At 35.0% G+C, this 26110-nt stretch overlaps 5 protein-coding genes and 1 pseudogene across 10 annotated transcripts; 1 reads left to right on the forward strand and 5 right to left on the reverse strand.

Annotated features, from left to right (window-relative positions):
* Nucleotides 1–1068: 1068 nt before the first annotated feature.
* LOC17876589 (F-box/FBD/LRR-repeat protein At5g56420) lies at nt 1069–3141 on the reverse strand. Of its 4 annotated transcripts, none has more exons than XM_006280466.2 (4): nt 3064–3141; nt 1845–2727; nt 1628–1762; nt 1069–1513 (listed from the first exon to the last, which is right to left on the reverse strand). In XM_006280466.2, the coding sequence occupies exons 2-4, from the start codon at nt 2697–2699 to the stop codon at nt 1232–1234; spliced, it is 1272 nt and encodes a 423-aa protein (XP_006280528.1). In that variant the 5' UTR covers nt 2700–2727; nt 3064–3141; the 3' UTR covers nt 1069–1231. The 4 variants fall into 4 exon arrangements, with proteins under 4 accessions (XP_006280528.1, XP_023639900.1, XP_023639896.1 ...); XM_023784132.1 differs by lacking the exon at nt 3064–3141 and adding an exon at nt 2840–3050; XM_023784128.1 differs by lacking the exon at nt 3064–3141 and adding an exon at nt 2811–3050.
* Nucleotides 3142–4112: 971 nt separating this feature from the next.
* LOC111829021 (putative FBD-associated F-box protein At1g05080) lies at nt 4113–5130 on the forward strand. The gene is made up of 2 exons (XM_023777653.1): nt 4113–4880; nt 5050–5130. Exons 1-2 carry the CDS (start codon nt 4113–4115, stop codon nt 5128–5130), a joined length of 849 nt encoding a protein of 282 aa, XP_023633421.1.
* A 4008-nt stretch (nt 5131–9138) lies between these two features.
* On the reverse strand, nt 9139–11045 carry LOC17874763 (putative FBD-associated F-box protein At5g56430). 2 transcript variants are annotated; one of them, XM_023789191.1, is made up of 4 exons: nt 11008–11045; nt 9979–10898; nt 9767–9895; nt 9139–9654 (listed from the first exon to the last, which is right to left on the reverse strand). In XM_023789191.1, the coding sequence occupies exons 2-4, from the start codon at nt 10819–10821 to the stop codon at nt 9355–9357; spliced, it is 1272 nt and encodes a 423-aa protein (XP_023644959.1). In that variant the 5' UTR covers nt 10822–10898; nt 11008–11045; the 3' UTR covers nt 9139–9354. The 2 variants fall into 2 exon arrangements, with proteins under 2 accessions (XP_023644959.1, XP_006279852.1); XM_006279790.2 differs by lacking the exon at nt 11008–11045 and having other exon boundaries at nt 9979–10969.
* A 2083-nt stretch (nt 11046–13128) lies between these two features.
* LOC17875575 (putative FBD-associated F-box protein At5g56440) lies at nt 13129–14532 on the reverse strand. Its single transcript, XM_006281609.1, has 2 exons — nt 13663–14532; nt 13129–13578 (listed from the first exon to the last, which is right to left on the reverse strand). Exons 1-2 carry the CDS (start codon nt 14530–14532, stop codon nt 13129–13131), a joined length of 1320 nt encoding a protein of 439 aa, XP_006281671.1.
* Nucleotides 14533–16183: 1651 nt separating this feature from the next.
* LOC17876978 lies at nt 16184–17562 on the reverse strand (annotated as a pseudogene).
* Nucleotides 17563–21123: 3561 nt separating this feature from the next.
* LOC17876889 (probable ADP,ATP carrier protein At5g56450) lies at nt 21124–23356 on the reverse strand. Of its 2 annotated transcripts, none has more exons than XM_023789213.1 (2): nt 21998–23356; nt 21124–21439 (listed from the first exon to the last, which is right to left on the reverse strand). In XM_023789213.1, exon 1 carries the CDS (start codon nt 23009–23011, stop codon nt 22022–22024), a length of 990 nt encoding a protein of 329 aa, XP_023644981.1. In that variant the 5' UTR covers nt 23012–23356; the 3' UTR covers nt 21124–21439; nt 21998–22021. The 2 variants fall into 2 exon arrangements, with proteins under 2 accessions (XP_023644981.1, XP_006280789.1); XM_006280727.2 differs by having other exon boundaries at nt 21124–21443.
* Between the last annotated feature and the right edge of the window lie 2754 nt (nt 23357–26110).

Consider the following 26110-nt stretch of genomic DNA (forward strand, 5'->3'; position numbering starts at 1 on the left):
AAATGATTTGATTCAATGTGCAATTTATGTAAAGTCAATATTGTCAATATAAATATAAACATTTATATATCCATAATTAAAAAGGAACTACTTCTTTACAGAGCGGAAGTGGTACAAAACGTTATTGCATTCGAACGCAATAGCATGTCTGTGTTTCTGCGAGTGATTGCGGAAGAGTCAATGAGTGAAGAAAAAAAACATAATCATTGAGTTTTCTATGTAATTATGCAACGAGACTTGATTATGCTTACTTTGAACAGCTAAATTTTTTTGAATCTAACATAATCCAGTCCTAACCAAAGTTGACCCAAATTGACGCACCTAAGTCCTAACCAAAAACATTGTGAATCTAACACAACGGTGTAGTTAAGGTTTGTTGGTCTCTGAAAATCTTTAAGCGCAAAAAGAGAAAATATATCCCAAAACAGACTTCATTCGAAACTCGCAATGAAAAATAAACCTATAGACAGATGCAATTTTCATTGCAAAAGCAACTTCCACATATAGTTTAATTAAACATGTCTTTTGTAGTCTAACACTTGTTAGACAGCTAGCTATAGAAAATCATCTTAATCAAATGCAACAAAATCTTTATTTAAAAGATCAAATCCAAAGATGTCTTTCAAATCAAACCGCCAATGCTCATCGAATACGAGGTCAAATGTGGGTGAACCACGGGAACAAAGATTAATTTTACCTCGGTCTCCATCTCAAGCTTCTTTTGTGGATCCAGCCATGGCCCGAACTATATTGTTGCAGTTGCAAGAATATTCTAAAGATATATGTCACCGATCTTTCCCTTCTATAGAGAGGTAACCTGACCATTTGAAAGTTTTGAGACTCTTGAGAACAAACATTGAGGAATACTAGTCAATTTCTTTGGAAACCCAAACGGATGAGAATGTAATCCAAACCCGCAGAAGTGGACCAGAAACAAGCTTGTTCTTACAAAGCAATGCTGATAGTGGATCTATATTCATTTAGCAGATCGATAAAAAGAAGATGGTTTTGTAATCTTCTTAGTTAGGCTTTGAAGCAGGTCTGAAGCTTTTTATGTAGATGATAAAGTTTTTTTTAATATATGCTCTTCTTCTATATTAAAATAAGAACCAAATGCAGATGAGGTTCTAACTCTTACATCAATAGAGACAACAATCACAAGATGTTTACTAGAGATGTAATAACATATTTTTCAGGACAAGCTAAGTTAATTTCTTCTTCCTTCTTTTCTTCAGTCGAATAAGAGCTCGCATGTACTGGAACCACGCGGCGAGGATGACAACTCCTTGAGCATCTCATGTTTCTCTAGCAGAGTACTGGAGGGTTTTGGAGAGATAATAGCTGTCTTCAATCGAATAGCGTGTTTTAAGATAAATGTAGCTACTTCTTTCTGCTTTTGTGATCCTTCGTATAGTTCCCACTTGAAGGTCTCAAGATGAAATAACAAACACTTGGGAAGAGAAACAGGTTGCTTCCAACTAGCCCGGGGACTAGGGGCACGTCGAATATGTTTCTGGGATCAAGATTGGGGAAAGAGCTATAAGAACTTCAATGATATGTGCAATCAAAAAACTGAAACCAAACAAGAAACTTAAGGAATAACAGAGACTGGGTTGTGTTAACATACCTGGCGGAGTTTAAGAACTCGTAGTTTAGGCGAATCTTCAATCAGTCTGGTAAGTAAATCCCACCATCGTGGCGCACATGTGCATAGTTCTAGATGAACAAGGTGAGAGAAGACAGTACCAGCGGGATAAGCAGCCTGCATTTAAAGAACATTATGTAAATAAATCAAATTACAGGAGACCGACTTCTACTGTTCAGGTAATAGAAAGAGTAATTACATCTGAAGTGATCAGACATAGTTTAAGACGCTTGACTGAAGTGAGAGATCCCAAAAGTTTCTCGGTATTTTTATAAATAACATCAACATTCGCCTCGACCACCTCAGGCATGTTCTCTATGTAACAAAAGCCACCCCAATAGTCTTCAATGTCTAGGCGCTTCAATTTAGGGGCATCTACCAAGAACCCATCGTCGTCTCCTTCAAAAGCTTGTGACGATTTATTCAAGGACAGAGTTTTTAAACACGGAGCAGTAACAGTGACGACTTTAACATTGTCACCAGGGCATCTCTGCACAACCAAATCTTCAAGACTAGAACAGGTGGATATAATCCGTGGAAGTGACTGGTCATCTACGTACTTCACATCTAGGAGGTGCAAAGTCTTGACGGATTGGAAGCAAGCATAGCAAGAGACATCAACAAGACTTAAGTTTTCGAGTTTCAGGACAGCAAGCGTTGTACAAGTAAACAAGCACCTAGGCAATCTAATAGGCTCTTCACCAGAACAATAACTGATATTAAGCTCACGCACGAAGCGGTCTACAGCAGTTCTAACCCATACCCCAACATCGTTCTCTGCGGTATTACATCTAGAACCAATCCTGATATTCAAACCCTCCAAAGCCTTAGCCTTGTGTAGCAACAAAGATCTATCAACAAACTGTGAAAACCTTGGATATGTATTATCATGAAGCCTGAGATCATAGTTGAGCCTAGGAACTAACGTCCAGAGAAACCGCCATCGTTTCGACAAAAGACTCGTCACCAAAACATCTTTTGTTGGAAGCCATGACAATATCTGTAAGAGGAAATCATCTGGTAACTGACTTAGCCTATCCCTACAACTACCCATTTAGATTCGCCAAAAATTTCTCTGATTCCTGCAATATAAAAGAGCATACGACTTCAACTTCAACTTCTGGGTATCTTCATTTTTATCAAAGAACATAAACCATAAACAAACATTGGATCCGCGAGAAGATGGAAACCCACAAAAGTAACCCTACGACAAGTTCAGCGGCAGAGAAAGGAACGAGTTTTGGAATTGATTTGATTCAGAATGACAACGAAACTGCTTCTTTCGTATTTGGGTTTGAAATCAATTCACCTACCCAGATACTTAAAAATCCATCGAATTTGGAAAATTCCACGAGAAGACACACCGATTGATTCAAAAGCACATGAAAAGAAACGTTAATGAACTAGCAGAAGCTTACGATTTTGTAGCCAAGTTGTTGCTTTCCGTGACGAATTGGGGTTTCGCTATCTCAAGTTGTGCGAGAAGATGTGAAGAGCCATAGTCAAATTAAGAAAAAGCGAATCCGATTAATTTACATGATGTTGGTTCGGTTAAAGGCCGGTTTGATTTTGGAACGATTTTTAATCAAACCAAAAAATTATTCCAAAAGAAAAAGTAGAATTTAAAAATGTAGAATAATTAAAATTTGTTTCAAAATTAGATTTTAGTATGAATTTGGGTCAAATGTTTCTTGTTTTTTCAGTTTTAGTGCAAATGTACTAAGAAGCGATCCATAATTGAGCAACCCATATTTTGTAAAATAAATTGAGCAAAAGAGATTAGGTGATTCATAGTAAGATTAAACCGACAAACCGGTTTCGTTTTCCAGGTTTATACTTTTATTAGTTTACTAGGTTCTGACCCGCGCTACAACGCCGGGGAAAAGTGCTGATTTTGTTTTTATTTTTTCATTTTTTGAAAATGTTGCATGATTAATTTTTTTTTGGGTCGAATTCTAGTATTTTAATTGTGTTCGATTTTCCTTACTGAATGAAGACGCATATTCGAGATTTTAGTGTTAACACTAAATTTTATAAAATACGGTAGCTTAAGTAGACCGCTGTGTTAAACAAACAATAATAAATATATTTTAAATAATTATAATTGTGTGGTTTAAGTATATTCGACCATTTTCGGTTTATTAAAAATGGGAAAGGGCTATAATTGGTTCTAGGTTGCGTCATATATAATCATAAAATAATTCATTGTTAAGTTTCTAGTTTTTGTCCTACTCCACGTCTGACTGCATCTGTTCGTTTATTTCTTTATCTTGGTTACGAAGTTTTAGGTCTATATGTCATCATCACTAAGAGCCAAACGTCGTAGACGAGCTCAAGAAGATGTGTCTTCTAGCGACAAGATCAGTGCGTTGCCTGATGATATGCTGTTCCAGATTTTGTCGCATGTCTCGACCGAAAGGCAGTGGCCACCATGCTTTTGTCAAAACGATGGCGTTATGTCTGGACAATGGTGCCTAAACTCGAGTACACTATTAAATACAGTGATAACATCGAAGATGTTTGTAGATTTATCGACAAGTCAATGGAACTTAACAAGGAACCTGTTTTAGAAACCTTCCGTATCCATCTCGATAATCGAGAGCTTGATACCAGCATGTGGATTAAAAAATCAGTTGATCGCCATGTGCGCGTACTGGAGCTCAATCTACTTAGCTCTAAAAGGCTTACCAAGTTGCCTCAGAGTCTTTACACCTGCAGAACACTTGTGGAATTGACTCTCTCTAACCGTATTTTAGTGGATGTTCCTTCCTCGGCTTATCTCCCATCTCTCAAAAAGCTGTTAGTTGTTTCGGTGAGGTTCAGAAACCAAGATTCTGTTTTTAGGCTTCTATCGAGTTGCTCCAATCTTGCTCCATCGACCATTCCCCTCAGCATGGGTAATAACTTGAAAGACACGTTTTCGACCAAGAAAGTGCAACTTCCTTGTATGCGCGTACTGGAGCTCAAGTTACATAAATCCAAAACTCTTAGCAAGCTGCCTGAGAGTCTTTACACTTGCGAAACGCTTGTGGAATTGACTCTCGCTAACGATATTCTTGTGGATGTTCCTTCCTCAGCTTATCTCCCGTCTCTCAAAAAGCTGTTGCTCGTTTTGGTCGAGTACAAAGATGAAGATTCTCTTGTTAGGCTTTTATCTAGTTGCTCTGATCTTGCTCGGTCAACCATTCGCCTCAGCATCGCTGATAACTGGAAAGACTCTTTCTCGATCAAAAAAGTGCGAAGTCCTTGTATTAAAGTTCTTTGTCACGATTATCAAAAGTTTCGCAGCTCACTTTCCTTGGTCACGTCTCTCACTTTATGTTTAAAAGTTGCCGTGGTACCAATTTTAATCTCTCTCTCTCTCTTGGTCGTTACTGTGATCACACTGTCTTTATATATGCTAGTTTTCAGTCATTGCAGGATGTGAATTTCAGTGGCATTATTTTCCCTCAGCTTCAACGTTTCAAGATGCGTACAACTTCTAAAGGCTGGTCCAGTCTACTTCTACTAGTTCTCAATAACTCTCCCAAACTACGGTTTCTCCATATCCATTCTGTAAGTAACTCTCCATGCATATACGAAAGCTGTTATTATTATTTTATTTTTTTTATAAAATTTTTTGCATTTCTTGAATTTGATGTACTTGGATCCAGAAGTATTATTATCAACGATTTTCGTGGAAGCAACCGAGTTCTATCCCAGAATGCTTGTCATCCCAGCTCGAGGTCTTTGAAGATATGATGTACTTTACGACTTGTTTCTTTGGCTGTGTACTGTCTCCACTCCAAAATCTCGAGATGGGATGATAAAACATTCAGGAGTAGACTCAGGCTGGTACTTTACTTACATCTAAGTTTTTCATTTGTATTGGACACAAATGTAACTTAGATGCATTACATATGTGTGTTAGCCTTAGACAGTAGAGAAACAGGATCAACTTAAGCTTGAGATCTTTGGATCGTCTTTAGATTATACAGATAAGTATGGAAGATTCCACTGCACCTTTAAACATTTTTACAGCTATATATATGTGATATGTCCAAGATATTATTATTGCTAAAATTGTAGAAAGGAAGCAAAAAAAAAATATCACGCTAAAATATTCGCGATTTTATGGCTCTTTATTTCCTAAAATATCAAGCTATAGCTTTGTGTACTAATCTGTGAAAAAGGTTCGATCATCCAGCCTCTGCTATGCTTTATTTATTGTTTGATTGTTTTGGGAACATAATATTTAGGGTTGTTCATTTTTCCTTTTTTCGGGATTTAAATCTGAATGTGTGTTAAATAAACGAATGGTTAAAGATATAAAGTCACTCTTTGGTCTTATTTTAAACGTATGTTTACAACAGTAGTATTAATTAGCTTCTGCTGCCAGAAGAGTGTGTTACAATGATATACTCATATACAACTCGAGTTCTTAAACAGCGGGATCCTCAGAACTACCAACAACCACACTCGAGCTCTCTATCTTGCTGCCGAAAACTATGACATCTAATATCTCCCAAGATCTTTGCACAGACCAGTTAACCTATTCTTTGACTGTGACTCTGTGAGCAATGCCCTCGACATCGTTGAACTGTCTATTATCCCCCTTTTAGACGAACGCTTAACATGGCAGAGATCGTCAATCCTAGTAGATACAAAACATTTGTTCGGGATCTAAATTTGGATATCACAAAGATTAGTTATTTCGAGGGGAAATGAGTCACAACAGATTTGTGAGATGACTTGTTTAGCAAGGTAAATAAGGCATCTCCCTCTGTTTTAGCTATATCTATGCTTATTGGATTGACTCTTTTCGAGTCAATTTAAGAAAAATTACAGTATCATAATAAGTTTAGAGGACCACTAAAACGCATATTGCATTATAAAGTAATCTACTTAAGTTCGAGAGTCCAAATCCAACATATTATTTCCAAACACCAACTTCAAGTATCCAAGTTAAACCCAAATTTGCATGTCTTTGATCCTATTGGAAATGAAGCAAAGAGCTCGGCTATCTGATTTATTTCTTCCACATCATCGGGTCTATTAGGGGTGATCATCACCGTCTTCAAACATAGGGAATGCTTCAGGAGATAACTCATAACCTCCTTATCTATTTCTCTCTCTAAGTACCCTCTCCACTGTAGAACTTCAAGACTGGAAACAATACATTCTGGAACAGTACTGCTTGACATGTCCCAGCGATCCAAGGGATGCATCCGCCAGTTAGAATGTTTCTAAGACCAGAGAAAACGTTATATAAGTCAGATCACTGAGCACCAAAACTAAAATAACATAGAAAGGAAAGAGGCCTCAGTCCAAAGTGGGGGAAGCTGCATTACATTGAAGAGCTTGAGAACACGTAGATTAATGGAACTTTCTAGTATGTGTGCAAGTAACTTCAACCATCCGTTTGCGGAATCAGTGTATAGCTCCAAGTGTTCAAGTTGACAGAAGAAACTACCAGTAGAATACACATCCTACAATAAAGAAAAAAAAGAAGAAAAACAAATTCTCTAAACTTTTGATGACTTAAATAACCGATAGCTTAATGCGACTGAGCTATATATTACCTTTGACTTCAATGAAGATATCGAAAGACGCTTCACCGAGCTGCTAATACACCTTAGGAAAACTTTGGTAGACGTTTCATTAGCTTTGATCCTTGCCTCCACAACTTGAGACAAGTTCTCAATGACATCAAAATCGTTCCCCCGGTCGTCAATGGTTAAGTACTTCAAAGAAGGAACATTGATCACAACCTTTGGAATATCCTTATCATAATTGAAATACCCTAACTCTTTGTCACTATCAATTACTGTTCTAATGGACAATCGCTGCAACGAAGGAACCGCGATATTAAGCATCGACATAGCATTACTTTTTCTTTGTTCAACCATGAGGTCAGTAAGGACAGGGCATTTTGACAAAAGCCTAGAAAAAGATTCATAATTTGATTTCCTCAGGAGGACAAGATGAAGAGTCTTAAGGGAAGGGAGAGAGGCCGTCAAAGGAATGTTCAGATCGATCCAACCATTGAGTTTTAAGACCATAAGTGTTTTGCAGGTAAACAATCTCAGCGGTAACTTGATCAAGACATCGCCACATTCGAGTGTGAGCTCACGTATGTGACGATTGACTGCAGTTCTCATCCACAGTCCAATGTCTCCATAACCATACCTTGACTTGAACTTGAATTTCAGGCTTTCAAGAATCGGAGACTGATAAGAAAGCAGAGACTTGTCAACAAATCTTGAGAATCCAGTTCTCTTATCATAGTGGTATTCTTGATCATACTCTAGTCTCCTAACATTCGTCCAGAGAGACTCCCATCGTTTCGACAAAAGGCTTGTGGCCACAACCTCTTTTGTCGGAATCAATGACAATATTTTCAGGAGTAGATCGTCAGGCAACTCATTGATATGGCCCATCTTAAACAATCCTTGAAAGCTCCTTTGGTTGTTTCTGGAATACACTCATAAACAAGAGAACATTTTATTACAAATCACTGTGGAACCAGACAAACCTAGGCGAATCTAGGATTATATGCACCAAGAAATAGACACAGACTTAGCAAAAGAAGATACAAAGAAGTCTCACCAAAAAGTTCGTAGAGAAAGGCCTGACCTTTTGTTGTTCCTCTGTTGTAAGTTATTCTGTTTTTTTTTTTTGTATGTTCCTCTGTTTTCTAAATTATTGCGCATATTTAACTTTATCATGATTATTATAAATCTTAATAATAACTTTATAAAAATGATATTATCTTGGAATGTGGAAAGAATTAAAGGTCATTATTTTAAAATCTAATATTTGTTAGTAATTTCATAAATCTGTAATGAAATAGAAGATATGAATTTTTAATCATATCTCCTAGACATCAATTGCTATGTTATTTAAAATTTATAGAAATTACAGAAATAGCTAAATCAATATATATATATATATATATATATATATATATTGTTTTTCTATATAATTTCTATGTAAATATAAAATGAACCAAAAAATATATCTAAATATTAATCACTTGGATTGTAGTTTCTAAGGAGTTAAGGGGAAATTTTTTTTTAATCAAGTAATGTTTAGCTAGAAAAATATGAGAAAAAATAAATAAAGTGTAAAAGGAAACCAAACCTTTTTGTTTACTCATGTATCCCTCCTAAATAAGCTCCTTTGCTTTTACACAAACTAATTACACAGTTCGACTTCTCTTTCATTAACGAGAAATGTTATTGATTATCAATTTATCATATTCACGTACATATTTGTGTTTAATTGGTTCAAATTTTTCTGCATCTTCTTCTCATTTTCTTTTCTCCATTTCAATTATGTAGATCTCGTTTAAAATTGGCTCTGTAAAATCTATTGCATATATAGTTGGAAAAAAAAAACCACACATCAGTTTTTACCCCAATTGATTACATCCAACTTAAAATGCAATAATCAAAATCTGATCACATCATGATAAGATTGACAATATAATATGAGAAGAAACGAGTTCAAAAAATATCAAACAGTAATTTCTAATGCTGCTCAAACCTTGGCTCTCAATGTTCATAGTCAATACTTTGGAGTACAACTAGCTACAAGCTTTGAGACCAACCAGAAGAAAGAAGATTGGAAACTTAGAGAGGTGGAAAAAATAACATGTTCAAATAAAATCAGACGTTAACTTATATTAATGCTGCTTGATTAATCTTGGCTTTGAGATGCCACAAAACTTAGGTGAATGTGAATGAAAGCTGACATCTGGAAGAACTCCTTGGCATGGACTCTAACTCCGTCTGCATTTGGTTTCTGTTTTCCAACGTAATGGATCCCAAGAATTGAATACTCATAGTCGCTAAAGAGTTTCCATTCTTTAACAAATACATCACTACAGACTTCTCTTCTTCTGTCCCTTTGTAACAATTCCATTTTACAGTTTCAAGACTCACAAGTAAACATTCAGGAACACAACTCGCCATCGGTTGCTCCCACTTAGTACGGACACTTCTGGAATTCCTGCAGCTCCAGTTTCTCTGAGATAAAACAGTTAAACAAAAAGAAAAACGAGTTGTGATTAGTTACCATCAAGGGTCCAAGACTATATACTGAACATGCAACATCATATGGGGTTGGATCAAAACTTACTGTTTGGTATAATCTGAGAGCTCGAAGTTTTGGTGAACGTTCGAGGATAAGATTCAACCAATCTAAGGAGCACAGAGCACATAGGTCTAGAGACACGAGCTGGTCGAAGTCTCCATGAGGATATGCACCCTACAAAAGTGACAGCATAATTGGAAGAATCTAAATATTAACTCTATAGAATCCTAATCACATGAGAAACATAGAGACTTTACCTCTTGTGGTTTTAAACATAAGGAAAGGTTTCTAGATGAGGTAAGACATCCCAAAAGCTTCTCAGAATCACAATGTCTAATGTGGATATCTGCTTTGAATAGCTCGGGCATATTCACTAATGAATAAAACCCACTAAAATGATCCACAATATGTAGGTACTTTAAAGAAGGAGCATTGATCACAAATCCATTATCATTTATTGGATCGTGATAACCCGAAACCATGTCGCTGATGGTTAAGCTCTTCAACCATGGCACACAAATTGCGAAAGTTTTCACTTCGTCCCCGCCCCATGGGTGCACCACCAATGTTTCAAGAATAGGGCAACAAGAAAAAAGCCTAGTAATTGTTTCTTCGCTGGAGAACCAAACATGTTGAAGAGACAGAGTCTTGAGGGACCGGAAACAAGTTGTCGAAGGAACATCTTCAATGCTCACTTTCTTGAGGCGTAAAACCACAAGGGTTTCTAGTGTGTACAAGCTCCTAGGTAATGGAACGAAACGTATAAAGAAACGAAGAAGCTCAAGATCACGCACATTGTGAGCAACCGCAGCTTTAACCCATTTTTCATAATCTTCAGGTGCATAATCTCCCGTAATTTTGGGATGAAGTTTGAGATGAAAAGACTCCAGAAACGGAGCATTGTTTAGCTGCAAAAAATTCTCGATAAACCCTAAGGGTGCAGCAGCACTACATGAGTCGTCATAGTCAAGCTTCGGAATCAATTTCCAAACAGGACCCCATCGTTTGGACAAAAGACATGTAGACACAGCAACATTTGTTGGAAGGAGTGACAAAATCTTCACCAGCAAATCGTTAGACAGATCACTTATATTTCCCATGTCGAAAACAAACTTTGGTTCTTCTATCGGAATTTGAAAGACGGAGATAAACTAGGAGAGTCTCGAAAGCACAAATACTTGAAATCAGAAGAAGAATAACCAAAGAACCCTAATCATATATAGATTTCGTTTTAATGTTATTTTCCCCTAGAGATAAAAAAAAATAAAAAGCTGCTAGGGACTAACCTTTGTTATTTCGCTGGTACTGCTGCAAGAACCAAAAACGCTCTTCTGTTTGGATCGAAACTAATCATGCAGTTTTTATTTAGCTACAATAAAACATCTTTAAACTAATAATATTGGACCGCATTATAAATTTTATATTTAGAAATTCAATATAGACAATAAATTAAAAATATTAAATTTATACAGATAATATACATAAATTCAAAATTTGTGATTAATTAATAATCTCAATCGTTATATTTTAACATCTTATAAAACTAAAAAAAAAATACGATGCATATTTAGAAATTAAAAACATAAAGATATTTTTGCTTTTTCTATGATAAGTTATGGAGTATATTACAATATTATAGTTTTAAAATATAACATAATTTATTTTATAGAAATAAGGAAAAAATCAGTTTTACAAAAAAAATAAAAGCATACATAATATATTTACTTATATATATACGTATATATTTACTCATATTGTATATACTGTATATATTGATTATTAATTTATGATATTTTTGATAGTTTATTTTATATGGAGATTTCAGATTTGATTATGTTCATCTCACGAGAAGCAAGTTCCAAGCATGGATCTCGAGCTTTTTATTGAGCTAATAATCTATATGGTTTTTTATGATTATACAAAAAAAAAAAGAACTGACCAATCGCGGGCCGCCACGTGTCAGTGGGGCCCGCGAAAAGTGGACAACAATAAACGGGACCGTCCCGTTTTTGAGTACGTATACACACAATAATTGGATTATTCATCTAATTTTAAACTAAAAAAGGAAGGGACGAGGCTTGTATACGGCATTGCCCACGCTCTAATAGAATTTTAAATATTTTTCAGAAGGTAGATAATAAATAGGAAAATTGTTCAACTAAATACCACAAAAAAATTGAGACAAGTCACTGATTAGAAAAAAATATATAAGTTTGGTAACTTTAGAGAGGTGAAAGGAAAAATAAAAGTTCAAATCAAGTCAAAACATAAAATGTCAAGGCAGCTCAAATCTTAGCTCTCTGAGATGCCAGAGAAACTCAAATGAACGAAATGAGACATTTGCTAGAACTCCTTGGCTTTGACTCAAACTCCAACATAGAGAAAAGTGTGGATTTAATTTTAAAAGTCATATTGTTTATAGATAGCAACTTCTTTCTCTGCTTCTGTTCCTCTGTACCCGATTCACTCAACAGTTTCAAACATTTAGGAACTAAAACTCCGTTGCTCCCATTTGATCTGGACATCTCTTGAATCGCCTTCTGAGATCAAAGAGTTTACAAAAACGAACAAAACAGTTGGAATTAGTACGTCATCAGTAAAATAATGGAAGTGCAACAACATTTGGGTTTGTACAGATAGAAATTACTTGTGTGAACCTAAGAGTTCTCATATTAGGAGAATGCCTGAGTATATATGATTCAACCAATATGTATGCAAGCATCTCTTACATAACTTTAGCGACACCAGCTGATTGAAGTCGCCTGGAGGATTGTAATCTGCATGTGATAACTAAACACAAGGAATCTTAAACCATAGAAGCAAACAGAGTTTTTACCATTTGTGGTTTTAAACATAAAGTAAGGTGTTTAGCGGAGGCTACATATATCAGAAGCTTCTCAAGACCACATTGTGATCATTAGAGATGTTTTAATCAGCCTTTTCACAAAATTGGTCAAAATTCTGAAAGAAGAGGTTATAACATTTATCATCATTCATCATTCATGATCATAATGACAAGTATTTTGAGGAGAAATGTGTACCCCAAACAAGATGATAACGTTATCATGATTCATAATCATAATACTTTCCTTTCAAATTTGTTACAATTTTCTAAGTCTACCAATAGTCTCTGAGATCCGACCGTAATTCAGGTGCATGTAAGCCAGCATTTGCGAGAACTAAGGTGTATATAAGCTAGCTAACATTTACAAAACATATTCATTTCTCAGTTTTGAAAAAGTTTGCTTTCTCATGATCAAGAGAATATAGATACTTGAGAAGTAATGTGAATCAAACCTGTCACTTTGATGACATAACTTAGAAAGTTATCAAAACAACATAATTAAGTAGTAATGATGCTTTTAGAATAAAAAAGACTATTAATATCTTTGAAATCCGATGTAACTTCAGGTGAACGTAAGCTGACATTTAGTAGAACTCCTTCGTGTAGACGACAGCTCTTGGAGCATCTTGAATTTCTCTTTATCACTGGTCCATTTCAAGGATCTAATAGCCAATTTCTTTAGCTTTCCAGAGTTCTTTAACAAATACATCACCACTTTTTTCTCTACTGATGTTCCTTTGTAATCAATCCAGGCAACAGTTTCAAGACTCGAAATCAAACATTGAGGAACAGAACTCGGCTGCTCCCAATATTGAGTTTGCACATCTTGAGAACTGCGGCAACATTTTTGTGGAGGCTTTATCTTAGCATGCAACCTTGCTCGTTGTTTTATTCTGAATCCGAGAGCTCGGAGTTTAGGTGTATGGTTGAGTATAAGACAACACCAATCTAAAGAGCATGTACAAAGAGTTAGAGACACGAGGTGATTGAAGACGCCTAATGAACATGAATCCTGCAAGTGACATCATAAGTAAATGTAATTAATCAGAACCAGAATATATAGCCAGAAAAACCTCAACACATATATAGACTTTACCATTGGTGGTCGTAGACATAAGAAAAGCCGTTTGGTTGAGGTAAGACATCCCATAATGTTGTTAGAATCACCAAGTCTAAGCTTGATATCAGCCTTCACGAGGTCTGGCATTTTCACTAGTGAACGCAACCCACTACAGCGAGAGTAAATAAACAACGACTTTAAACGAGGAGCTTTGATCACAAACTGAACATCATCACCGGGATCTTGATAGCCACTCTCTATGGCTATCAACTTCTTCAATGAAGGAACCGCGATTGTGAACGTTTTCACCTTGTCATTGCTGACTCGAACCACACTCAGTTCTTCAAGGACAGGGCAACCGGACAAAATCCTATCAACGAGCACATTGCTTGAGAATTTCACAAAACACAGGACCAAAACCTTGAGTGACCGAAAACAAATTGCTGAAGGAATATCATTCACAATGATCTTACCTACTTTAAGGTGTAAAGTCACAAGGGTTTCACATGTATACATGATCCTAGGTAAGGTTATGGGACCTGAAACTGGAAACGGTATTGTCCCTGAAGGAGGATAATGTCGGATCATTTGAAGTTCACGCACACCACGAGAAATTGCAATATCAATCCATGTTTCAATATCTACAGGAGGACAATTCCAACTAAGTTTGAGATTCAGATATTCCAAGACTGGAGCTTTGTGAAGTAGCAGAAACTTGTCAACGAAACGCGAAGCTCTCCAATGCTCGCAGTCACTAGATGGATCACGATACTTAAGCGTAGGCACATGTTTCCAAAGATAACGCCATCGCTTGGACAAAAGGTTAGTGGATACAGCAACTTTTGTTCCAACGAATGACAATATTTTTATTATTACGTCATCTGACAACGGACTGATCCTATCCATCGCAAACGAACGTTTCAGAATCTCACGAGTTTTGATCTTGTTGCCGACACTATTAAGAAGAAGAAGAAAAAAACCCCTAGCAATGATGAGAACGCACTCGTTCAAATCAAATCAGAAGATTACGTACGAAGAAATTGAGAGTCAAATAGAAAGGTTACCCTAACTTCGTGGCCTTTTTTTTGTCGAACAGAAACCCTAATTGCTAATTAGAAAGAAAGACAAAGGAAAAGGTTAAGTAAACCAAACAACGTTTGCAATTGCACCGTCTAATTCAGTAATATTCCATTTTTTTTAATTTTTTTTTTGACAATTTTCGTTTTTTATTTAACCTATGATTGAATCAATCTAATTGGTCTTTTTCTTACTAAGGTTTTCATTAGATTTTTTTTTCTTTTTTTGTATAGAAATATATGTATATATATATAAGGTTTCGATTGTTGATATATATATTCATTAGTTACTAGCTAATTTGAAATATATAAGTCATCACTTTCTCTTTTTATTAGGAGATGGAGAACCGGAGATAAACTAAGATCTAGATTTATTCTAGAAAATAAACATAAATGTAAATAATATAACTTGAGATAATGTTAATCTTCCTAACCTAACATTTATCACATATCTTTTAGAATAATATTTTTTTTATTTTCATAACTTCACTTTATGTTCTCAACCGTCGATCTCGGTCTATCTCCAGTGCTCTATCTCCCAATACTTTTCTATGTAAAACAAGATAACAAAAACCGGACATAAACAATAGACTTTGAATGCAAATCCAAAATATCTCTGATCCAATTGTATATTCTAAAGTTTAGAGTTCTTACATTTTACCATTGAGTAAAATTGGTTAATTCTTGGCAATTTCTTTCAAAGATAACTAGAATCAGCAGCTAAGCTTTCCTTTGATTGATAATCAAAATTTACCGAAATCAAATATAAGAAAACATTTATTAGTTTTGTTTGGGTAAATATCTAAATATTGCAAAGACTGCTTTCTCATGATCTTAATGACACCAAAAAACTTGAGAAGAAAATATAACTACTAATGATGCGCCAAGAATGAAAACTGACTAGTTCTGTACCTCGGTGGAACTTCAGGTCAACAAAAGCCGACATTTGCTACAACTCCTGATCTGCATAGCCGACATTTGGTGAAACTTTTTAGTGACAATAGAGATTAACCAACCTGACTCTATCAACAACATAAAGCGTTTCTTTTCCAAATTAGTGAACGTTGAGAGAATGAATAAATTGGCATTTGTCTCTAATGTTGAGATAAAAGCCAGAAAAGCCTAACAAGCTCTGTATCAGTCATTGATTTACTCTCAACAGAGTCAAGAGCTGAGCTTTCCCTTTGATTAATAATAATACAAAATTTTATCAAAATATTATATATAGTGAAACAATATTTTTGTTTGGGTAAAACTCTATATATTCAAAAAAAATAAAAAAGACGATTTATTCAATCATAAATCTCAAAGACAGAGTCTGCTTTATCATGATCATAATGGTACCACTAATAAGTTGTGAAAACTTGTAAAAGCACAAGTGTCATGAAAACAAGTCCAAAACTTGTATAAATTAGCAAAACAATATAACTACTAATGATGCTCCGAGGATGAAAACGACTATTTCAATATCCGACCGAACTTCAGATGAACAAAACACGACATTTGCTAGAAGTCCTCGGCGTAGATGACAGCTCTTGCAGCATCTTGAGTTTCTCAACACAACTGGTCAAATTAGAGGATCTAATAGACATTGCTTTTAGCTGTCGGGAGTTCTCTAGCAAATACATCACCACTTTTTTCTCTGTTTGTGTTCCTTTGTAATCAATCAGTCAACAGTCTCAAGAGTCGAAATCAAACAATCAAGAATAGAGCTCGGCTGCTCCCACCGAGTTTGGACATATACAGAACTGCTGCAACATCTCTGGAGCGGATCTCTGTATGGATACAATCTTGCTTGTTTTAGTTCGAATCTGAGAAGTCGGAGTTTAGGTGTATGGTTGAGTATTAGACGACACCAATCCAAAGAGCACGTACAAATATTTAGAGACACGAGCTGATTGAAGACACCTATAGGACATGAATTCTGCAAGTGGCATCATAATTTAGCTGAAGTATTTTGTAATGACAAAGAGAATATGTTATATATCACAAAAGCAAAAGTAATATATATTACCATTGGTGGTGGTAAACATAAGGATATGTGTTTGGCTGAGATAAGCATCCCCTCAAACTTCTTAGAATCGCCATGTCTAAGCTTGATATCAGCATTGACGAGGTAGGGCATACTCACTAATGAATCGCACCAACTAAATTGGTTAGCAATCGTTAACGACTTTAAAGAAGGAGTGTTGATCACAAACCTAATACCATCTCTCCAAATATAAGAACCACAGGTCGTCTCTATGATGGTTAAGATCTTCAATGAAGGAACTGCGATTGTGAAAGTTTTCACGTTGTCATTGCTGCCTCGAATCACTTTCAGATCTTCAAGGACAGGGCAACCGGACAAAATCCTATCAACGAGCTCATTGCTTGAGAATTTTACAAAACACAGGGCCAAAACCTTGAGTGACCAGAAAGAAATTGTCAAAGGAACATAATCCACAATGAACTCTGATGCTATCTTTAAAGTCACAAGGGTTCCACATGTATACAGACTCCTAGGCAACCGTATGAACCCTGAACCAGGTCTATATCGGTGGATAATAAGATTCTGCAACCCACGAGAAACTGCAAGATTTATCCATGTTTGAATATCTGTAGGACAGCAATTTCGACAAAGTGAGAGATTCATAGTTTCTAGGACAGGAGCCTTGTGTAGTAGCAAAAATTTGTCAACAAAACGTGAAGCTTTCCAGTACTCACTAGTATTTAAATCCCAATAAGTAAGCTTTGGGACATGTTTCCAAAGTGAACACCAACGTTTTGACAAAAGGCTTGTGGTCACGGCATCTTTAGTTGTACCCAAATACAGTATCTTCAAGAGCAAATCATCTGACAACAGACTTATCCTATCCATTGGAACCGGACGACGCTTCTGTTGATTTTGTTGGCGATGCTTCCAAAAACAAGTAAGAAAGAAGGTTAGATAGTCTTGCTTTGTCAAGCCATTAAAATTTTCACAAAACCCTAGCGTGCGAAGAAAGTTGTAATGAAAGAAAAAAGTTTGACCTAAACGTTAAATCCTGATTAGAATATTTATACGATGAAATTAGAAACTGAAAAGTGAAAAAAGAACGGTTTACTATGGGACTTAGCATAAAGTTTACAGAACAGCACGAGATAAACCTGCTGCAAAGTTCTTCACTTTAGCCACGTTTTGCTATACCCAAGCGATGATCGGATCCGACAAGTTATTTTAACTTGAAGAGCATCACCGCTATAAAACTGAAGAAACTGTAAAAGAAGAGGGAATAAAAATGGAAAAAAAAAAAAGGAAGCTTATTAAGAAAGTTGAAAAAAAAAGGAAAAAAAGGAAGCTTATTAAGAAAGTTAAAAAAAAGAATACTGTAATCAGGTCTATATTAAGAAAGTTAAAAAAAAAATGGAAGCTTATTTGTTTTGGTCTTTTAGGACATAGAACATAACGTTTTTTTCTTTCTAATTATTATTATTGGTTATAAAATGTAAAGATTAACCTTCTGAGAATTAGTTACAACTTAAAGCTAGTTAATATGAGTGATGGATACGAACGCTGATCCGAGGAAGATTAGGAGACAAGTCGATTTTGCACAATACGCGATGGAGTGGTTGGTAGCTGCAGAGAACCCTCCAGTTACATTTCTTGCAAGAGGGGCTTCAAAACAATGGACTTAATTATGAGATCCGAGGTCTCCTTGGGTTTTGAGAAATCCAACAAGTAACAGCAGCAGGCGTGGGAGGACGGTTTTGCTCAATCTTTGATGCAGTTTGGTGCGAGAGACTCTTCTAGCAAACTCAACAGTCAAAAGAAGAGATGGTGATGTAGTTCTGTACCCGAAAAACAGAGAATGCAAGATGATGGAACCCGTCTTGTTGATCTCTGGTTGGTCCAAAATCAGTTCCATGTGTGAAACCAAAATGATGCACCATCTTTGAGCTGACAGCGTAAGAAAGTCTTGCCCTTGAAAACATTAGAATTCAAGCCAAGCAACCCTCTAAGGAGCATGCACTCATGTAAACAATTTGCAGACTTGCTTCAGCTTAAACACCACTTCGAACTCATCCAGAAAAGATAAATACCCAAACCTGTGGAACATATATTAAACTCTCTCTCTAGTCTCTCCATCCAGAGCCGTCGCAAAGAAAAATAAGGCCACCAGCCCAAATCAGTTTAAGGGCCAATCTTGTTAATAAGCTACAAAAATAAAAACTAAATAATGGTAAGTTTTGGTCGAACTTAGGGCTATAGGATTTATTTAGGACACTCTTACCACTACACTAACAGGAGTTTTGCAAAAATTGAGGGCCGAAAAACTATACATACATATCGGGCCGCAAGCTCATGCTTCATGAGCTTGTGCTAAAGGTCGGCTCTGTCTCCATCTTCTATTCCAAGAGTTAATGGTTGGTATATCTATTAGGGAGAATTGGAAATAAAAGATAATTTTTAATCTAATCATCTAAACTTTATATAATTAGAAAGCAACGATACCCTTAATTTAATATAAAATTTAAATAATAAAATTATAACTAACTAATAATTGGACATGACATGACATGCATTAATTATATAAAACAAAATAAAAAGGATGAAAAAACCTAGTAAAATTAAAAAATAAAAATCCATCAAATTTTATCAACTACATACACTATTTGTTTATCTGTCAACTAATTGTTTAAGAATTGTTTGAAGCAATGGCTTCTAGACTGACATGAGAGCAAAATTTTAACAAAATCTAGGACTAATTAAGTGCAAGATAATAAATGTTATGACAGAAGAAAATATCAATCACCAAAGACTTTTAAAATTTTGTGGTTTTAAGCATAAGGTAAGGACTTTATTGGACACATCTTTAGAAGTTTTGTGAATTAGACAAGTCACTTTGATTATAATAAAGCCCTTCCCTTCAAAGTTTGTCAAAACTTGAAAAATTATCAAAACAATATATAAATACTAATAATGCATATATATATCTCAGAGATCCGACGGGGTTTTAAATAAACGAACCCCACATTTGGATGAACTCCTTTGCGTAGTCGACAACTCCTTGAGCATTTTGAGTTTTTTCGCTGTCATTTGTCGATTTCAATGATCTAATGGATATTGTCTTTAGTCGTCGAGAGTTCTCTAGCAAATATGTTATCACTTCTTTCTCTACTTGTGTTCCCTTGTAATCAATCCCATTCAACAGTTACAAGACTCGAGACCAAGCATTCATGAACATAACTCGACTGCTCTCACTGAGTCTGGATAGACGGATCATTTGATCTTGGAATCAACCTTACTTATTTTAGCTTGAATCTAAGACCGCGTAGTTTAAGTACATGTCTCAGTATAAGATGACACCAATCTAAAGAGCACGTACAAAGATATAGAAACATGAGATGATTGAAATCGCCTATAAGACATGAATCCTGCAAGTGGCATCATAATTCAGTTGAACGATTCGGTAATGACAAAGAGAATATGTTATATCACAAAAGTAAAAGATAAGCTTCGCCTCAAAATTCTTTGAATTTTCTTGTCTTACTTTGATATCAGCATTGACAAGGTAGTGCATAGTCACAAGTGAATAATACCAACTAATCTCAGTAGCAATTGTTGACGAATTTAAGGACGGAGCTTTGATAACAAACCCAATATCATCTCTCGGAACTTGAGCATAACCACGATTCAGTCTATGATTCTTAATCTTTGCAATGGAGTAAAGAATATTAAATATAATCTATATAAGTATATGTCAACATAAGTATTGTATACAATGTAAATGTTGTATAAATGGGAATGATTAATTTTATAAACTATATAAATTAGTTGTAATTTTTCACTTATCACATAAATTATATAAATTTAAATTAAATTGCTGAACCACATAATTGAAACATAAAGATATTGATAACCTAACTAATAAACCACATAACTAATAAAAAGATATTGATAACCTTACAACTGTACCAGTCTAGTACTAGTACATAGTAGATTTGGATTTGAAGAAGTGACTTGAAAAGAATTTATACGTATCCTAATTTGAAAACTTAATTACAAATTAGGATAAGTATCCAAACGAATTTTTGTCTACTTTTTTTTTTGTGTTCTAGTAAAAAAAAAGTTAGAATGTTGTTCAAAATATTAAAAACTCCAATGTGATGATTACATAATTAGATATTTTTGTTTTTATTTTTACTTTTCACTTATCCAAAATTGTCATACACATACACACAAAAATAAAATAAAAATAAAAAAAATATATAAAAAAATTAGGAATGAGTAAAGCATGACGTTATGACATTTCAATGTTTTCCAATACGGATCTGCCATAGATTATAAATATAGATACATCTGGTAACAACTGCATTGGCCCATGATCTCACACTATACCAGTTGCACTAGTCGTGTTATTGAACTTTATAATCTTTTATTGTAAATATATATATTGGGTATGAGATTGTTTGACAAAAAAAAAAAGAGTATGAGATTTTGATTTTCAAAATTTACAGAAAAATGAAGTTATGGTGACTGAAATAACCTAGCTAGTTAGGCTGTTTCAGTCAACGAACTGTTATGTCAATTTCACTCTTTTAACCTGATCGAGTGCTTTCAACCTCCGTAAAGTGATTCGTTTCGGATACTCAGTCGAAATTGCCAAGATAGGCAGAGTATTTTTAACTTTGGTGTCACTAAGTCATCATCGCAGATGAAATATTAAATCATGCAGCTCGATTTTCTTCTGTACAAACGCCTATCATCCCAAGTCCTAACTTCAAAAATGAAACAGAGAGATCACAAAGAAAATGAGAAAGATAGAGAGAGTCCTACGTCGTGTGGAAGATTTTTAGAATTGTCTTGCTAGTTTCCGAATCGTAAGAACAGCTGAATAGCAAAAAGGTTGCAACAACCAAGCATATAATCCACATTATCCGTGTTAAAAAGGAGGAACCATCATACAATGTCTAAGACAAATCCACTTTTGTATCCACAAAACAAGAGTAGATCAAAGCTGGAACTTTTGTAATCTTATCCATAACGAAAACTCAGATTGATGACAAAAAGTATCGAAAATGAATGCAATACTTGGGACTAGACCAATCATGTCTTTTATTTACAAAATTGATTCCTTCTTTTTCTTTCCTCATACACACAAAGTCTATAACAAGCAGAAAAGAATCAAGATGCATAGTATTCCAGCCAAATCCTCAAAAACAAATATTATCACCTAAAGCTTTCTCTCTACATATGTCTCCTTGTTAAGGTTTAGTAACAAAAATGAATAATCATTCTTCTTCTGTCTCTAATTTGGATTGACAAGGCTTACCTCTCAGCTTGTTAATCTTAGTGCTTAGATCCCTCCCCAATTCAGGAACTTCTTCACTTCATCATAAAAAACCAAGATAGCAGCTGAACCCGTGCTTCTAAACATATTAGAGAGTGCTCCACGGTAAAAAGAAGCCAACCCCTCACTCCTATATATCTTCTTCCAACAATCCAATGTGCTACGGTACATCGGATGCTCCATCCCAGATTGCATCATTATCCGTCTACGAACTGTATCCAACGGGTAAGAAGCCAATCCAGCAGATGTAGTCACAGCTTGAGCCAAAACCCATCTCTTCCACAATGCCAACTCTGGTTTTGTATCCTCTGAGAAAATCTCCTTAACCGTATCGAATCCCCCAAAGTATAAGCCACGGTGAATAATCACACCATGTAGAGACGCAGGCAAGCCTCTATAGATACCTCTGAGCCCATCTTTCTTGTGAATCGTCGACAAGAAGTGATGGATTCCTCGGAATTGACGAGCGTCTGGTTTCCCAATGTCAGCAGCTAAACGAGTGTGTGCAATATCAAGCGGATAAACAACAATCAAAGCCGTACAACCAGCTGCAGAACCAGCCATGAAATTAGCTAATGCACCGGAGAAGATATGATTCTCTTGAGAGCTACTGTTTCTAAGAATGCTTCTATACAGATCCTTGAGAGAGAAATTGAGAGCCACTGAAGGATAATAACGAAGCACACTGCTTCCATTGCCTCTCCATAAAGATAAAACACCTTCTTCTCTAACAGTACGGAAGATAAAATCGAACATTCCTTTAAACCTTCTCTTCCCTGCGTGACCTCCATCTCCAACAATTGCTATGTTGCTCTCTTGGGTTTGTAACAAAAGCTTCGCTCTTTCGATTGGAGCTACGATCGTGTGAACAACGCCTCCCATTACAGCACCAGCAAGCAAATCTTTCTGGAAATGTTTCAGAGTTTGAGGAAGCGATAATGGCGATTGATTCCTTCGATTTCTGGATGGATCTTCGTCTTCTCTAGAAATGCACATCTTCGAAAATGCAGTCAACAAACAGAGAGAACAAGACACAAAGCCTCGATCTTTGAACGGAAAACACCAAATTTGAAAATGGGCTCGATTCTAACTACTCAATCCGGCATTATAGTGGGGAGGAAACGATTACCCCCAAAAGCAACAACTCGTAGATTCCAAAGAAACAGGGGAAATCAAGAAAACCCTAGAAATTCCCATAAAGAGAAAACCAAAACCTCAAGCGACGATTTAGAATCACAGAAAACAAAGACAGAGATATCTGATGGAGATGGGTTGGTTCCTTGCGTGAATTCGAACTCAAAGCCACAACTAGATAAAGGGGAGATGAAAAGGTGTAAGCTTTCAATAGATGATGGCTGCGAAACTTGTAATTACTGAATTAGAATTAGAACTAGACTGGAGAACTATGATACATAAGTTTGGGCTTGGACTGAACGTTTACGGCCCATTATAATTAATTTAATCAACTGTTCCTTTGTTTTGAGAATAAAACCAGTACAGCCTATCTATGCAAGAATCATAATACAAATTTTCGTGTATCAGAGCATGAAACTAGAACTTATCACAGTTATGAGTAAAAAAAAAAACCGTAGTGCATCAGGTTTTGGATATATGTAAATATACTTTAACTTAACTTTCCACTAGGAAACATATTAGTTGCTTCAAATCAATATTAATTTGTAAATTACTGTGTAATTTTATAAGAGAACTTAGTAGCAATATAACCTCTCTTTTTTGCGTATCTTTGAGTGATAAATATTTCCCAGCCTTTCTTGAATTAAAAAGAATCAAACCATTTTTTCTTGGGTATGAATTTACAACAAGGTTTATTTAAGGTCAAAAGACTTCAGATTTGGATGTTTCTTACAATTTCAAAATCTTCATTTATTGGATTGTTGTTTAGGTTGAGATTTGGACTTATCTGATCAACTCTGGTTTGCCGCCCCTAAACGAAACATTCTATGCACTCAACAAGTCAACATGACGTCAATTTGACACTTGCAAAAATTAATAGTATTTTATCAGTGATAACATTTTGACCGTTGATGATGCATTTCCATAAGATTCAGTCTTTCTTAAAACATAAAGTTTGCAATAGTATAACTGTTCATATTGCTAATTAAGTTTCGTAGAGAGCCACCGCCTCACCGGCTTGGTTGAACAATTGACATATCTGAAATGTTAATTTTCTTGATATTCTTGGCTGGTATTACGCACAATCCACGGGAAATGTTCATCATTTCAATCCTTAATATACGAGAACAGTAACCGTAAGATGCAAGTTATATTATTGTCTCTTTTTTTTTTCTGATACTAAAGATTATGTTATTGCTTCTTACCCGACAAGAAAATCCTTGGTTGATCAAGAAATCTAAATTTTTATATGGTTAACTTTTTTTTTAAGTAACTCAGATATAATTTACTATTCTTTTATTTGTTATGGTCTCTTAAAAATAAAACTTATATAGTAGTTTGATTTCTTTTTATGCTCAAACAGTTTTACATATATGGTGGTCCTAAGTGGCGTTCCGTGATTCAAATGTAAAGAATTAGTCTCCTTTACTAAAGGAGTATAAGACAGATTATTGTTTAGGAATATCTTTAGGAGACTTCTTCTTAGTTAAGGAGAAAAAATAGAAAGCGATAAAAAGAAACAAGTGGGTGTGGAATGATCTATTATCAACTTTTACATCAACGAATCATAGAACCTTTTTTTGTATCTTCTGTAACCTAAAAGAATTTAGAAAATTTTCGATTAGTTGAGAATAAATATATGTTAAAACAAACAAGAAAAATGTGAAATAATGGAAAAAGAAATGTCAAGCCTGACGAGCTAACACCTGGAGAAGGAGATAAGAAATGGGATCCAAGAAACAAACTAGTAGTAGTGGGTGTGTTGAATTTAATTATATCCTCTTGTTGAATCAACTTTTTCTACCACTTATTAGATCACCCGCACACGTTTGATTAATTGTTTTCACACACAAATTTTGTATTTCGTGCATTTCAACATGAGTAAACTTAAAATACAATACTATAGTAGTATTAATTCGAATAAAAAAAGAACCTAATAACTTCAGCTTCACTTATTCAAAAAAATATACAATCATAACGTTACAACTTACAACATATGATCTGTGTATAATAACATAGATGGAACGGATTTCACGTATACAATAATAAGCGATAATAAATACTACTAAAAGAGTAATGTGCGTGATGACATATAAGGAAAAATTATATAGGTTGGATTTTAAGTGGAACATTAATCTTGAAGATTCTTGTGCGTTTGTATATTTTAATAATACTGACTGTAGTTAATAAGTGTATATATTAGTAATGTTAGGTAAGGTGTCTATAGGATATTTTTCATCTAATTATATATATTAGTTCATCCACTAATCTCGTTTTCCAATTCTACGTACGAGGGTAATAGTGTTTACTGCATAATTTTCTTTTGTTTGACAATGGAAAATCTATAATCGTTATGTAATAGTGCAAATCGCTATAACCAGTCTATTATTATTTTTTGGTTTACGTATAACATTTACACAATAACTATTACAGTTTTCAAACTGTTACATATTTTCAAGTTCATTTGCTGTTGTTTAAAGAGAGAGAGAGAGAGAGAGATATGATAATTGATAAATAAATAAATCTTGGAAAGCCTAATGCATAGTAGTAAAAGTTTAGATATAATAATGGATTGGGATTTTCTTATTATTTATCAAAGGAAAAATAAGTTCGTCGACAGCTCTGTTTGTGAGTAAATCACTAGTAATGGGTAAATGACCAATGAGCACATCTGTTTTTGTTGAAATTAGTCGAATATAAAAATGTTGAGCTACTTTGGTAAGATTATGCACTAACACGTCATCAACATATTATAGTTGTGTTTGATTAATAAAAAGGAAATGTGAACATAAAATCGATAAAACATATTTTTTTTTTATATAAAGGACAATAAGAAAGAATTGGAAAAAGGCAAAGACGCACGCTTAGACAAAAAGGAAAGCTTAGAACCAAAAATATAAAAAAGGAAAATACAAAAAAAAAAAAAAAAAAAAGCGAAGGAACAAAAATGTGGTCTCAAAA

The sequence above is a fragment of the Capsella rubella genome, unplaced genomic scaffold, assembly GCF_000375325.1.
Source record: "Capsella rubella cultivar Monte Gargano unplaced genomic scaffold, Caprub1_0 scaffold_8, whole genome shotgun sequence".
Classification (NCBI taxonomy): Eukaryota; Viridiplantae; Streptophyta; class Magnoliopsida; order Brassicales; family Brassicaceae; genus Capsella; species Capsella rubella.

Bases quoted from the DNA above. Each gene is read 5' to 3' on its own strand.
- LOC17876889 (XM_023789213.1), bottom strand. From the start codon at position 23,011: ATGTGCATTTCTAGAGAAGACGAAGATCCATCCAGAAATCGAAGGAAT.
- LOC17874763 (XM_023789191.1), bottom strand. From the start codon at position 10,821: ATGGGAAATATAAGTGATCTGTCTAACGATTTGCTGGTGAAGATTTTG. The intron at 9,896-9,978 runs GTAAAGTCTCTA...TCACTTTTGTAG, and splicing joins TATGTTTAAAACCACAAGAG to GGTGCATATCCTCATGGAGA. The intron at 9,655-9,766 runs GTAAGTTTTGAT...GTTTTATCTCAG, and splicing joins CTCTCAGATTATACCAAACA to AGAAACTGGAGCTGCAGGAA.
- LOC111829021 (XM_023777653.1), top strand. From the start codon at position 4,113: ATGGTGCCTAAACTCGAGTACACTATTAAATACAGTGATAACATCGAA. The intron at 4,881-5,049 runs GTGCGAAGTCCT...TATATATGCTAG, and splicing joins ACTCTTTCTCGATCAAAAAA to TTTTCAGTCATTGCAGGATG.
- LOC17876589 (XM_006280466.2), bottom strand. From the start codon at position 2,699: ATGGGTAGTTGTAGGGATAGGCTAAGTCAGTTACCAGATGATTTCCTC. The intron at 1,763-1,844 runs GTAATTACTCTT...CTTTAAATGCAG, and splicing joins TATGTCTGATCACTTCAGAT to GCTGCTTATCCCGCTGGTAC. The intron at 1,514-1,627 runs GTATGTTAACAC...TCTTGATCCCAG, and splicing joins GAGTTCTTAAACTCCGCCAG to AAACATATTCGACGTGCCCC.
- LOC17875575 (XM_006281609.1), bottom strand. From the start codon at position 14,532: ATGGATAGGATCAGTCCGTTGTCAGATGACGTAATAATAAAAATATTG. The intron at 13,579-13,662 runs GTAAAGTCTATA...TGTCACTTGCAG, and splicing joins TATGTCTACGACCACCAATG to GATTCATGTTCATTAGGCGT.